The 12,743-nt window shown below is 49.3% G+C and overlaps 1 protein-coding gene and 1 long non-coding RNA gene across 9 annotated transcripts; both read right to left on the bottom strand.

Annotated features, from left to right (window-relative positions):
* Positions 1–1,712: 1,712 nt before the first annotated feature.
* On the bottom strand, positions 1,713–5,491 carry LOC136449841 (protein LNK3-like). 5 transcript variants are annotated; one of them, XM_066450046.1, is made up of 7 exons: positions 5,288–5,490; positions 4,655–4,920; positions 3,378–4,502; positions 2,989–3,256; positions 2,756–2,866; positions 2,504–2,643; positions 1,713–2,401 (listed from the first exon to the last, which is right to left on the bottom strand). In XM_066450046.1, the coding sequence occupies exons 3-7, from the start codon at positions 3,644–3,646 to the stop codon at positions 2,221–2,223; spliced, it is 969 nt and encodes a 322-aa protein (XP_066306143.1). In that variant the 5' UTR covers positions 3,647–4,502; positions 4,655–4,920; positions 5,288–5,490; the 3' UTR covers positions 1,713–2,220. The 5 variants fall into 5 exon arrangements, with proteins under 5 accessions (XP_066306143.1, XP_066306141.1, XP_066306142.1 ...); XM_066450044.1 differs by having other exon boundaries at positions 3,378–3,646; positions 3,752–4,502; positions 4,655–5,490; XM_066450045.1 differs by lacking the exon at positions 4,655–4,920 and having other exon boundaries at positions 3,378–3,646.
* Positions 5,492–7,261: 1,770 nt separating this feature from the next.
* On the bottom strand, positions 7,262–9,830 carry LOC136449842 (uncharacterized). 4 transcript variants are annotated; one of them, XR_010758162.1, is made up of 4 exons: positions 9,181–9,830; positions 8,126–8,989; positions 7,567–7,688; positions 7,262–7,486 (listed from the first exon to the last, which is right to left on the bottom strand). It is a non-coding gene; the product is annotated as an uncharacterized lncRNA (long non-coding RNA). The 4 variants fall into 4 exon arrangements; XR_010758160.1 differs by lacking the exon at positions 7,567–7,688 and having other exon boundaries at positions 9,181–9,829; XR_010758161.1 differs by lacking the exon at positions 7,567–7,688 and having other exon boundaries at positions 7,262–7,501; positions 9,181–9,829.
* Between the last annotated feature and the right edge of the window lie 2,913 nt (positions 9,831–12,743).

Genomic DNA, 12,743 nt, shown 5'->3' on the forward strand with positions numbered 1-12,743 from the left:
CGGATCCGAGCCAGGACGGCCAGATCCGGCCGCCGACCGCCGGATACGAAGGGGAGAGGAAGGGCGTCGCCGTCGGTGTCGTCGTCGTCATGCTGATGTTGGGGACACAGGGTCCGCACCGCCGCCCAGGCAGAGGCTCGCCAGCCTCCACCTGAACGCAGGCGAGCGCGAGCCCGGCCGCCGCTGACACGTGAAGGCCGGCCCGGTAGGCCGCTGCGCGGGGAAGAGGAGCACCTGACCACCACACGCATGGATCTGGTCAGGAAACGGCGGATCCGGGCACGAGGAGGCCGGATCCGCTCTCTGGCCGTCGGAGTTTGCCGGAGGAGGAGAAGAGAAGCGCCTAGCCACCGAGCTCATTCCCCGCACGGAGAGCTTGCGACCTGCCTTCGCGAAGAGCCTCGCCGCCGCCGTCCTAGGGGGCCGCGCGGGCATCCCGGCAGCAGCACCCTCTAGCAGCGGCGAGGAGAAGGGAGGGGATGGAGTTGGGGCGGCGGCGGAGTGTTTCGCCCGAGCCGCCCGTGCGGAGGGCGACGCGGGCTCACTAAGATGTCAACCTCACCAAGTTCAATCATGCTCCACATGTTACAAGTGTATGTTCCAAATGTTTCATCTGCTTCAGACATATGTTGCATTCAAATGTTTCATGTTGCAAGTGCTTCGTGTTTTAGATGTATGTTCAGAGAGTCATGGGACATGGCCCGGACACCGGAGGAAGCGGCGTGGCGAGCCCGGGGGCCAGCGGATGGGCGTGCAACGCGCCTGGGGGCCTGTGGACGGGACATGCTCGTCCTCATCCCGGCTCCCTATCACGCTCACGCAGAGAGAGAGAGAGAGAGGAGGGGTCTAGGGGAAGGAGCGGCGGGCGCGGGGCGAGACGGATGGGGGTGGGGATACACGTGCGTGGCGGGACGAGGTAGATGGGAAAGGACCGGAGCGATACGGTGAGAGTGACATCAGATTAGATTTCTTTTTTCTCTATCACGTCAGATTAGAGTCCAATCAGGCAGCTGAAAAGGAATTCCTTCTCTGTCTCATGAGGGGATGTGCATGTGCATCGATGTCAGAAAAGTAATAATCTTATATCTTAAACAGGATTCAAGTTGCATGGCTTCACTCTTGTGAATGCATCGGCAGGAATCCCCAATCCCAAGGTGTCTCCCGACAATATGACTAGATATGGCCGATTCAGTGCCCACAAACGGCAGGCAATCAAGAAAGCAGTAAACAAATAGCCAAATAGGCCATTGCACCATATGTCTTTGTCTAAACGTATTTATTCTTTCTTAGTTTCTTTCATTGTGTTCAAAATTGATGCTATTTGTTATACACTGTCGGTGACTAAGTGAGCGAGCATGTGTTACTTCGCCTGTTAGTTGTGTGATATTTCCTATGATATGATCACCCTAATGTGATCAGAATTCAGACTAGCATGTGCTACTTTAATTTGTTATAAGAGAAGATGAAGTTATTTCCTGTTATTGAACTGGATCTATCTTCATTCAGACATCGATTTTCACTGTTCGTGTTGGTCTGTTACTCTGTTTGTGCCTTCTGGCTGCCATATAATTTCTGGTAATTTCAGGTTGCTTCATACAGTTCAGTCAGATAATTCCTCCAGGAACAGAAAGCCAAGATGAAAGTAACACAACAGAGCATTCAAACTCACGAATTGCTGTAACACAACCAAAAGCAAAAAAGAACATAATTAATAACAATTGAATAGCCCGGTTCCATATACCACTATATAAACGGTGCCAGCGTTCAGTTGCATCAGACAGTGACTTCACTATACGAAGTACAAATGCATAAACAACAGCCAGTTCGCTTCATCCTCTGCTCGCGAGCTCGCGTTTTAAAAGAAAAGCTGTGTTTAGTCCCAAAAAGTTTTCCAAAAAATGCTACAGTAACCATCACATCGAATCTTGCGATACGTGCATAGAGCATTAAATATAGACGAAAAAAAACTAATTGCACAGTTTGGTTGGAAATCGCGAGACAAACGTTTTGAGCCTAATTAGTACATGATTGAACACTAATTACTAGATAAAAACGAAAGTGCCACGGTAGCCAAATTTCTAAATTTCGCGAACTAAACCCAGCCAAAAGATGCAATAGCAGTACACAAGTATGTACATCTCTGCGCTAAGCAAATTCATGGCCGAATCTTAGCACGCAGTATGTGGCAAAAAGATGGATCAGCCTCACATCAGTCCTCTTCTATGCCGTCGTCGTCCAGCTGGAGGTGGTTGCGGACTGCGCCTCCACCCCTGAGTCCTCGTCGGGGCAGCGGCTGACGAGGACCTCAAGAGGAACGGCCCCCGGCGGCTTCATGGTCAGGTCCGCCACCGTCCTGTCGATGGCGTTCGTCTCCCGTTCCGGGCAGCCTGGCGTTGACATCCTGAAGACAAACAACAGACCATAGTCCATAGTTTGAGAGGGGGGAAAAAGAAAGATTCACACATGACGCATGGGCGGCAGAAACGTACGTCACGTCACGTACCTGGACGCATTGCCGTCTGCTGCTTGCTGGACACCAGATTCAGAAGAAGGCGCCCCGTTTGCAGCGCTGCACTTGGCTCTCGAACTCTCAGCCAGCCTGAAGAAGGCGTCCCGGAGGCACACCCGCGTCCTCTTCGTCAGCTTCAGTTTCAGTAAGAGAGCAAACAAGCAAACATGTTTCACCGTTACAACCACGAACACAAACAGTCACATTTTTCTGCACTGCAGTTGGGATCTGGCGAGGTGAAGGTACCTGGAACACCACATCCTCGAGCTCCTGGAGCACCAGTGCTTCGAAGAACAAGCTCCCTTCATCAGCGACGGATCTGCTCCTTTTTCTTTTTGTGGTAAAACTCGCCCCATCCTGGAAGGGAAACACGCATTCAGAGCTCATCAGATCATCAATACCTGTCTGTGCTAGACTAGTCGTCAGTGCAAACATGGTGTCGTGACAGTGAGCATCGATCACACGTCGCCGGCCTGTACCTGATGATGATCCTTGAACGTGACAAGATCGGGCAGCACTAGCTCCGTCGGGGCCTTCTGCATCAGGTCGTGGCTGAAGAGAGGGAAGCCGCAGGTGTCCATGGTGTCCACCCCCAGCCCAGCGTCCTGCTGGTCCTCTGATGAGCCGGTGAGCACCCCGCTCAGCATGTTCTCGTAGGACAGGAGCTGGTGCATGGAGCCCGGGAACATGTCCAGCGCCTCGAACGGCGCATCCATCCTCCTCATCTCCTCGTCCGAGAACTGGCTCCTGCAAAGTCATCAGAGCACACAAGGGATCAGGAAGTTTCTAACGGAAAGTACAGAAACAGCAATGGCAGAATTTTCACTCGGAAAGTAGCATGGCGTCGAGCATTTTTATATATACATACATGAAGATGTCGTCTGTTGGTTGCGTGCGCTGCTGCGGCATGGGGATGGGGCCCTCGGTGTGTTCGTCAGAACTCCCCGCCGTGTCACCGTTGCCGTGCTTCTCCTCACGCGCGCCGCCAGCGCCGTGGTTGTCATGATCGTCGTCAGCTGATGACCCGAAGCTCCACAGCGGCCAGCCAGCGCTCAGCTGGTTGTCGAAGAACTCGTCGCCAGGCAACGACGGTGTGCCCCCGCTCTTCGGCAACGGATACCACGCCATGATGCTCATCTGAACCAGATCAAGAGGTGCGCTTGTTAGGATCGTGTCCACAAACAACTTTGCATCAGAAGCTATACTTAAGTTATAATGGGCATGTTTGGTTGGGTGACTAACCCCCAACCAACCTCCAGGAAGCCAACTTTCAGCTGTTTGGTTAGGAAGCGAACTTTCAGCTGTTTGGTTGCCTGTAAATAGCCTGAAGCCAGGCCCAACTAAGCCACTTTAGAGGTCCTGGCCTGGCCCTGGAAAAACGAGATGGGGAACCGTTTTTCGGGAGCCTGGCTTGGCTAGCGCGCTAGCTCCTGTCGCGTCACCTCCCGGTCACAACGCGGAGGTCTGGGAGCGGACGCTCGACGACGGAGGCTCGATCCGAGGAGGACGCCGCCGCCAGCGTGCTCCAGCCATCAATGCAGAGGATCCCACGGCGCTCGACGGCGAGCTCACGAGGTGGCCGTGATCCGACGGGCATTGGGAAAGGCCACTTTCCACCGTTGTTGGCGAGCGCCCCTTCGACGGCGAGCTCCCGCGGTGGCAGGGCGGGGGTCCCACGGGCGTTGGGAAAGGCCGCTTTCCACAAGGGGAAGTCGCCGGCGAGCGCGTCCTGGAGCGGGCTCCGCTCGAGGCCGAAGAGCAGCAGGGAGATGATGTCGCGGAGCCTTGCTGCTGCCGAGTGCGCCGCGGATCCGGCTTGAGGAACTAGGCCAGTGCACCACGGATCCGCTTGTGGTCGGCACCCATCAGGTCCAGGATGCTCTTCGCCAGCAGAGGCATGATTCGAAAGGACGTGAATGTGTTGGATGTGAGTGAATGTTTAGGCCTTCTAATCCTTTGTGCTGAATCTACTGGCAAATATTGCAATGTGTAGCTGAATGCATCAATGAACATTGCATAAGACCATAGATAAATTCGTGCATGTTTACACTACAGTCAGTTATGTAAAAAAAAAAACTTCATCTACTGATAGATGGTTCGATTTCGAGTGAATCAAAAGCCTCCTATTTTACTTGTCTTCCGTACATGCTGTTTGGTCTTCTCTGCCGGTTGAATTGCAACGTATTCGCCTTCAGGATCATATGACTTGGCCTGCAGACTAAAGTATCGAGCTTCTCGTGGATCATTGCCAACTCCTGCTGCTGGCCGTGCTAGCCCTGCTACTCGTCGTGGTTGTCCGGCTCGCGATTCTCGCCTTGCTGCTGCCAAGTGCCGTGCTCGTCGAGGATGTCCACCACTTATTCGACGAAATGCCTCAAAGGGATATCCTTACCAATTCAGAGAAGAGATAACTGTATCAAAACAAATCAGGCAATCAAACACACCCTGCGGCTGACCAGGCTTAGAAAGCACAGACAACCAAACAACCAAGGATCAGACTAAGGCTGCCCAGACTTCGATTCTAGCCAGGCTAGAAGTTAGACACCCAACCAAACAGGTCCAATATGGCTCCTCCTGATTGGGGATCAGAAACAAACCAAACCAAACAATAGCTAAACTTTACAGCAAGCGAGATAACCTGCCGTCTTTGCAGGATCAACAAGGCATGAAAAGAAGAGAGAATTCCATTCATGGCAACAACATAGTAGACAGAAAATCGAAATTCATGGAGCCGCAAACATATGAAAGAGGAACTCGATCTTCTTGGTTAAAACGTACACTGGCAGCCGAACCCTTCTTGTCGCCTCCTCCGTGAGACGAGACCGTGACGCTGTTCTTCGGCCGGAAGCGCTTGTTCCTCTTCTTCCTCTTCTGCTGCTGCTGCTTGTAAATTGCTGTGGCCACCCGGTGGGGGAGGAGGAGAGAGAAGCAGAGACCAGAGAGGAGTGGCGAGGGAGACGAAGATGCATCTGCATCCCTTCCCCTGCTGGAGCTGGAGTACTTAACCACTCAGCGCCGCGGCCCCACTTTCCATCGACATCCGCGGGCCCCACGAGGTCACCGGGCGAGCTGCGTGCGTGGTCTGACGCTGAGAAGGGATTCGTGTGGCTGCCGCGGCCCCAGGGCCCACGGGGTGGCCAGCGTTATCTAAATCTCGGCTGCTGCGTCGCCACGTCGACCTGGCCCAGATCCTTCCCCCGGAAACGGCCTGGGCCAGTGGGCCTCCGGGCCCCGCAACCGGCAGCTGTCCCACGTTCTCCTTGCCCGGCCGGTACCAGCAGTAATCGTGCGCGCCGACCCAGCCGGTTTTTTGCCCAACGGCGACTGTGTCTGTGTGTGTCGTTAAAAAAGAGCAGTCCAGTTTTTTTCTTAACGAAGGAAAGTTTTTGTTGACTCACAATTATTACATCGGAGTTGATATTACATCAGAGTTGACACAGTGATTGATAACATGTAAGTCATATCCTTATCAAGATCACATGAGACGGGCAAACCTGTTCGCTTATGCTAAAATTTAACTTATACTGATGCTTATGCTAAAATATTGCAAGAAAAAAATACTATTCCATAGCTTAAAAAAACAGTCCGAATAAGTTGTTCTAAGCGAACAGGGCTGCATCCACCGGCCCACCATCACTCGTCGTACTAATACGTAGTCTCTTTTTGTTTTCTTATAGTTCTCTCCCACGCCAACTTAGCTAGCGAAATCAACGATGCCGTTGAGGACGCCCTTATGGAGTTAGCCTAGATAGAACGGAAGTGCAAAAAAGTAAGTTTATTTGGTTACATAATAAGCCAGACCTCCTCGCGCACAATCAAATAGCCTTAAAACAAAAGATGATGTATGTCCTAGAATGAATAGCGAAGCATAAGCAGTGCTTTGATATGGTGGTTTAGCCCATTTACACACTATTTACACGTTACATAGTGGTATGCTAATTTTTATATAATCAGTCGTTTATCTTGTTTAAACAATCATTTTGTTTGTTTAGATAAAAAATTGGCTAAACAATAAGTGATCGACTGTTTAACATTTAACATTTAAGATAACATTGGCCCCATGACATATACTTGCTTGTGAGAAACGCTCCCAGCCTACGTTTCTCTCCAGAGCCTAATTGAAGGTGCTTTGATTTTCATGTTGGCCTGGCTTAGAAGATCAGAGCAATCAACCAAACAAGTCAGGCCCAGACCTATACAAGCTTCCAATCACGCTCTAAATACACAGTCTAAACAAAACAAAAACAAATGCTTGTCATTCTAATGACCATCGATTCTACGACTAGATCTCCACACATGTGCCTAGGAGAGAAACATCGTACCCGCTTTGTGCCAATTGTTACAATGTTGCAGCAACAAAAACCAACAAAATAAGCTTTTGGAGGACAACCCATGTGCAGACCTAATGGTTAATCGATTGTATCACCTACAGTTCTGCAAAATGAGAAAAAAAGCACGTTTCTTTTCAAACACCGAAGTGGCCAAAAGTTAGCTGCTGCCACTAAATGTTTTAAATCTCATCTAAACCCCCAAAGCCAACTCCAAACATATGAGAAACTAGCAGGTACCCCCGTGCGAAGCAGCAAGTCGGAATACAGCACATCATATGTGATCATACATGGAACTAAAAGATTAGTAGAATTAGTTAGAGATGGGTTGTCATTTGAGCCCCGTGCTTCGTAGGATGATATTAGCATAGCATAGGGATTGCAAGGTATCAGATAATTCATGCTCAAAAAGGTGAAGAAGCAATAGACCATGTAATATTCTATCACCATTTAGTATTGTTTGTAGGTGTACATAGTGGTACAAAAGTAAGTTTTGTACATATAGAGGTGGCATTGTAGTTGTAGCGAATTGCTACCTTATAAGCAGGGAGCCGTTTAGTAGCATCTGTTATACCAGAAGGGGTAGTGTAGAGATAACAGAGAGCATGTCTAATTGTTACATGAGGATAACAGGCACCATGGACTAACCCTGACACAATAAGACCTGAATTAGAGAATATCTAATTAGAGGTCTTTGATAGTAAAGAAAACAGAGGGTAGTGAGCAGACCTGGCCAATCTGAGCTACAACTACATATCACCTCAAATTCTTAGAGCAGCGCCTAGAATTCGTTGAACAAACTAATAAATAAACTGATTATTAAGACCAGATCACCAATTTTAGACAACCGCCTGTTTATGAGCAACAGCATGAGCAATGGCTATGAAGAATCGTTGTTGCCAACGATGTTATTCATTGTGGACAATGCTATAAAGGCATATACTACGTACGATGGTTATGTAGCAACAGTAGCGTCAATATAGAGCAATGGATTTAGCGTATAATAATTGATCAGCATATGTGCTGATGGGAAATCACATGATAACTAAATATGCACAAACGTACAACCGTTAATACGTTTAGGAGATAGAAGCCGAAACAACAATCCCCGTATAGGCAAGAACAGATAACCAACATCGCTAATGTGGAAAGGATTAGGCACATAGTTAAGCACATAGAGATTTGCATGCAGATTATGCAGGTGAAAGATACTTGCACACTGATTATGAAACATCTGCCTAAGCAGGAAACTGAAAAATATTATGTGATCAGCACCAGCAGTCCTTACCCAAAGATCTCGCCTTGCTTGATGATGTCAATTTTCTGCTCGCTCGTATCGAAAATCCTCAATGTCGGTGACAATACCAAACTTCAAATGCATAGGACATTTTTCTGTTCAGAGAGTATGGACCCAAGGACTAAGGTACTACATAAGTGATCACATGTAGCTAAATACGAAAGGTACATTGTTTTGTAAAGAGTAAAATAAACAATCTAAATAAAGTGGATTACTTCTTTTCATACAAAAATAATATATTTAATAAGCAGGCACTTGGTCCTTATGATGCTCTCCATTTACCTCAAGCTCTCACTGCACCCTTTTCCTCTTAACATAGGCAGTTTCTTCAGGATTTGAATTGGCAAAAGAAACATTTTATTCACGTTTGACCTCTCGCATAACTGCAAAGGCGTGGAAGGTAAGGCAGAGATAGAATTTTGTTAAAAGAACAGGAAGGTTTTTCTTTAAGAAGGCGTACCACTGCATAATTAGTCATCTCGCTGAAATGGCCATGCTGTTTTAAGGGTACGACAATAAACAAATAGGGAAAATTTTTGGACAGGAGTGGGCCATAGTGCGAGCTGTAACATGGAATCGCAATAGACTGTAGGCAGGGAAGTGGCATGGTAGGATAAATAAGATGGTAGCAATACGTATATATACATGAACATGCCGTCGGGCTTTCAAGATCATCAGCCTATATTCACAATCTACATGGGAGTTCATTTTCATCACATGCTATGCAATCTAAAAAAACATTTCCCTCACCTGCACCAAGCATCAGGAGATTGAAGATCATCAGCCTATATTCCGAAGGTACATGGGAGTTCATTTTCGTCACAGGCTATACAACAAAAAGAACATTTCCATCACCTGCACCCAGCATCAGGGGAAAAACGGGGTAAAAAATATTGTGCAGGAATGAAATCCGTGTGATGAACACGTGAATTAGATAGCAGTATGGAGGTTTGTCCCAAATTAGCATATCTATGCAATCTTAGCTGGGAAGACGAAGCAGGGAAGCACTTAAAAAAAAGAGGCACATGGTCAGATCAAGATGAAACCTGGAGGTGAGAGACAGAGGGACATATAGAGCAGACCTTGAGAGCCGGCAGTGGAAAGGGCCGCTCGCCCAATCTGCCGCACAAAAGAAGAGACGGAGGGAGAGAGGATGCGAAGGAGGAAGCACGGGACAGCTGAGGAAAACCTGCCGCGAGATCCGGTGGCCGAGCTGAGGCAGCGCTGTTGCTTCCGCGTCCGTGCAGGTGGTCGGCCGAGTCGAGGCCGGGTCTGCAGCACCACGGCATGCGGAGGGCCGCGCCTGTACCGTGCCTGGTCCCCGTGCCAGCGCAGCCGGGATGCGGCGGCCGGCGCTCAGGCTGCCACGCGGGGGGCCGCGTTGCTGCTCCGCGCAGGTGGGTGGGCGAGCTGAGGGTGGGTCTGCAGCACCACTGCGCGGGGAGGGGCGCCGGTGTGCCGTGCTGCCGCCGCGGGGCCGCAGAGGAGGCGGGTATCCATGGCGGCGCAGATCCGGAGAACGTAGGCGATGGGGAGGGAAGGCGCGGTAGCGCGAAGAGGACGGGCAGAGCGGGGGCGGTGCTGGCAGATGCGGAGAGGGAGCGTGGGGAAGGGAGGTTCCAGAGGCCGGAGAGCGAGCGGCGCGGCGTGGTAGGCACTGAGGAGGGGACGCTTATTTTTTGTCAATGGATGGAAGCGAGGAGAAGGCTCTGGAGAGGGGAAGGACGCGGCAGGCACCGATGGACGGGGAAACGGATCGGACGGTCAGGATCGAAGAACTGTGGATGAATAGTGGCCCGAGTGTAGGAATCGGGGCAGGGTACTATTCATCTACAGGAGCAATAACCGAAAACAAAGAATCTCTATAGAAGAATCGCCTGCAAAGAGTGCCTCCTGCATGATAGTATTAGGAAACCAATGGCCATTACATTATCGGCCATTAAAAAGTGAGTAATTACACTATAGTGAGCTTTTCCATGTACCAGAAGTTCTTGAAGAGAAGTCTACACCACAAGACTAGTAGAAATAAAATATAAATCATAAAAATTCTCATAATAATCAGAAACATCTGGCATTTAATCTCTATAATCTTCATCGTTAATAATAGCCATTCAATAATTTATGTTTTATAAAAAGTTAGCCATTATGAAAATAAATAAAGTAACCCATAAATTTATATCTAAATTGCCCATCTCAGCTATATAAAACATAATTTAAACAACTACTTAATTTGCATAGAAATTACCCATTTTATCATTACGAAAGATAATTTGAAATAACCCCTCAATTTTCACCTATCTTTTCCACTTATGTTATTACGAAAGATAATGCAACCTAGGTTTGCATCTAAATAATACATGTCTGCCAATATGAAACATAATATAAAGTAATCACTTTAATTTGTGAATTATCAACATATGTTATAAAAATTAGAGAGAGAGAGAGAGAGAGAGAGAGAGAGAGATTGATATGGATGAAAAACATCTAGAATTATGTATTTGGCACTGAAATAAATCGGTCTTTCATGTTTGACACTAGCAAATTTGAACTTCCTTAACTAGCACCAACTTAAAAATTTCTTCTATAAATGGCATTGTCATCCATTTGATGCACTAACGGTGTTAAGTGACAGCTAAAATGACATGTCTATCCTTCCATGTAGTAGCAACATGTAGTGCCAGATAGGAAAAGAAAAACTGAACATGTTGTCAAATAAAGAAAGCATAAAAATCACAAATATATTTGTGAATTAAAACATGGCGTTTTGATAATTGAAGAGTGCAAACAAAATAATCAATAATTTCAAATACTAAGATAAGAACACGTACAAAAAATAATAAATAAATTTCAGGCATAAGCTTACATCGTAGATCGTACTGAATTAGGAGTAACCTGGAAAGAGCCTATTCTGATTTCCCGCCGGCGTGACGCCCAAACACTGTCGTCGTCACGGTCAGCCAGCGTGCTAACTCCATAGAGGTGTTGTGCTGCATCGTCTGCGTGCGTGTACACTGGCCAGCGTGCTGCTGGGACCATCGCTTCTCAGGCGGATGCTCCCGCACGACGGTGAGCTCTTCGCCATGGCGGAGGGGTGGGTGCAGATAACCACCATCGGTGGGTACGCCTTCATGCTGCAAATCTTCGTCATCGGCGTGAAGACGAACCTGGGCATGATCGTCAAGTCCGGTAAGAAGGTCGTGGCCATCGCCTTCTTCGGCACCATCACGCGTGCACCTGGCCATGTACGCTGTCGGCGCCGGGCTCAAGCCGCGCGTGCCGGTGGCGTGGAAGGCCACCTTCATGCTCACCAACCTCAACGTGTGGTGGTCGCTCTCGGTCTTCATCGTGGTGTGCTGCACGCTTGAGGACCTTCAATGTGCTCTCCTCCAAGCTCTGCCGCCTCGCCATGTCCGCTGCGCTCATCGGCGACTTGGCCAACTTCTCCATCGCGGGCGTCACGTCTTACCTCCTGGCGCCCATCCCCTCGGAGAAGATTTAGTCGGGCTGCCTGTTTTGGGAGCCGACGGGCGAGGCCGGCCCGCGGCCTGTGCGGGGGAAGAAGCTGCACGCGCCAGTTCGGCCTCTGCCTCCTCCGCGACGTGAGCTGGCCAGTGCGAAGCTAGGCAAGGGCGCCCTGTTGCCTCCACTACGCCACATCGGGTTGCCGGAGGGTGCGGCTGCCCCGACGCCACCGCCCCGCGTCCACCGTTGTGCGATCTGCAACCGGCGACCGCGACCGCCCCGCATCCTCCGCCTGAGGGCACACGTGGGGCCGCGGCCGGCCCTGGCCGATCCCTCCTCCGCCTCTGCCTGCGTGACATGGCGCGTGCGAGTAACCGAGGGGCAGGGGTATTTTGGTCTCCCTCGAAACGAACTGACAAGTTGAACACGGTCAACTAACATATGCCTGGTCGAAATGGACGGTAGTGCCATTTAGAAAAGAAAATTGCAATTTGGTGCTATATAAGAAAGTTTGGATTTTTTAGTGCCAAATATGAACGACTAATTTGTTTTAATGTTAAATACATAATTCTCTCAAACATCCATGGACATCTTAGGCTTCTATTTGAAATTCTACCTGGTGGGAAATATGGGTGGACCGGTAAAGAGAAGCCAAGGTATGGGCTGGAATCTTAGCAGGCCGAAATGCTCGGCTGTGCTATTTCTGCGGCAGCTGCCTACTTCCTTCTTTCCAAAATTTCAACTAGTACTGTAGTCTGTAGGCGTGAAGACTTTGCTGCTGCAGCAACACGAACTGTGCTGTCACAAGCGCAGTCGATCGGGCGAAGAAATTTCATGGATGAAAAGTAGTGGCTCAAGCAAATTGGGCGGTGTACCACCTGAATCCTGATGCTTCGGAGGATGACGTTGGTGTCGGAGCTCAGCGCCGGTGAGGCAAGTAGGCCGCTGACGAGTGACGACCATGCCACGGCAGCCGGCCAGCCGCCAAACTCGAAGTGCGACTAGTACTGTCACAACGTTGGTCACGTGACAACGGCAAATATCTTCTTCAGATCTTGCGAGGATACCGACCGGGGGTACATTGCACACAGGCCACAAGGCAAGTGCAAAGCTGCTTCACATCACATTCTCACGAGAACCTTCAACA

The sequence above is a fragment of the Miscanthus floridulus genome, chromosome 5 (assembly GCF_019320115.1).
Source record: "Miscanthus floridulus cultivar M001 chromosome 5, ASM1932011v1, whole genome shotgun sequence".
Lineage (NCBI taxonomy): Eukaryota > Viridiplantae > Streptophyta > Magnoliopsida > Poales > Poaceae > Miscanthus > Miscanthus floridulus.

Coding starts and splice junctions, on each gene's coding strand:
- LOC136449841 (XM_066450045.1), bottom strand. CDS start 3,646: ATGAGCATCATGGCGTGGTATCCGTTGCCGAAGAGCGGGGGCACACCG. Junction 2,867..2,988: donor CGTTCAAGGATCATCATCAG/GTACAGGCCGGC, acceptor TTTCCCTTCCAG/GATGGGGCGAGTTTTACCAC. Junction 2,644..2,755: donor TCGAGGATGTGGTGTTCCAG/GTACCTTCACCT, acceptor CTGAAACTGAAG/CTGACGAAGAGGACGCGGGT.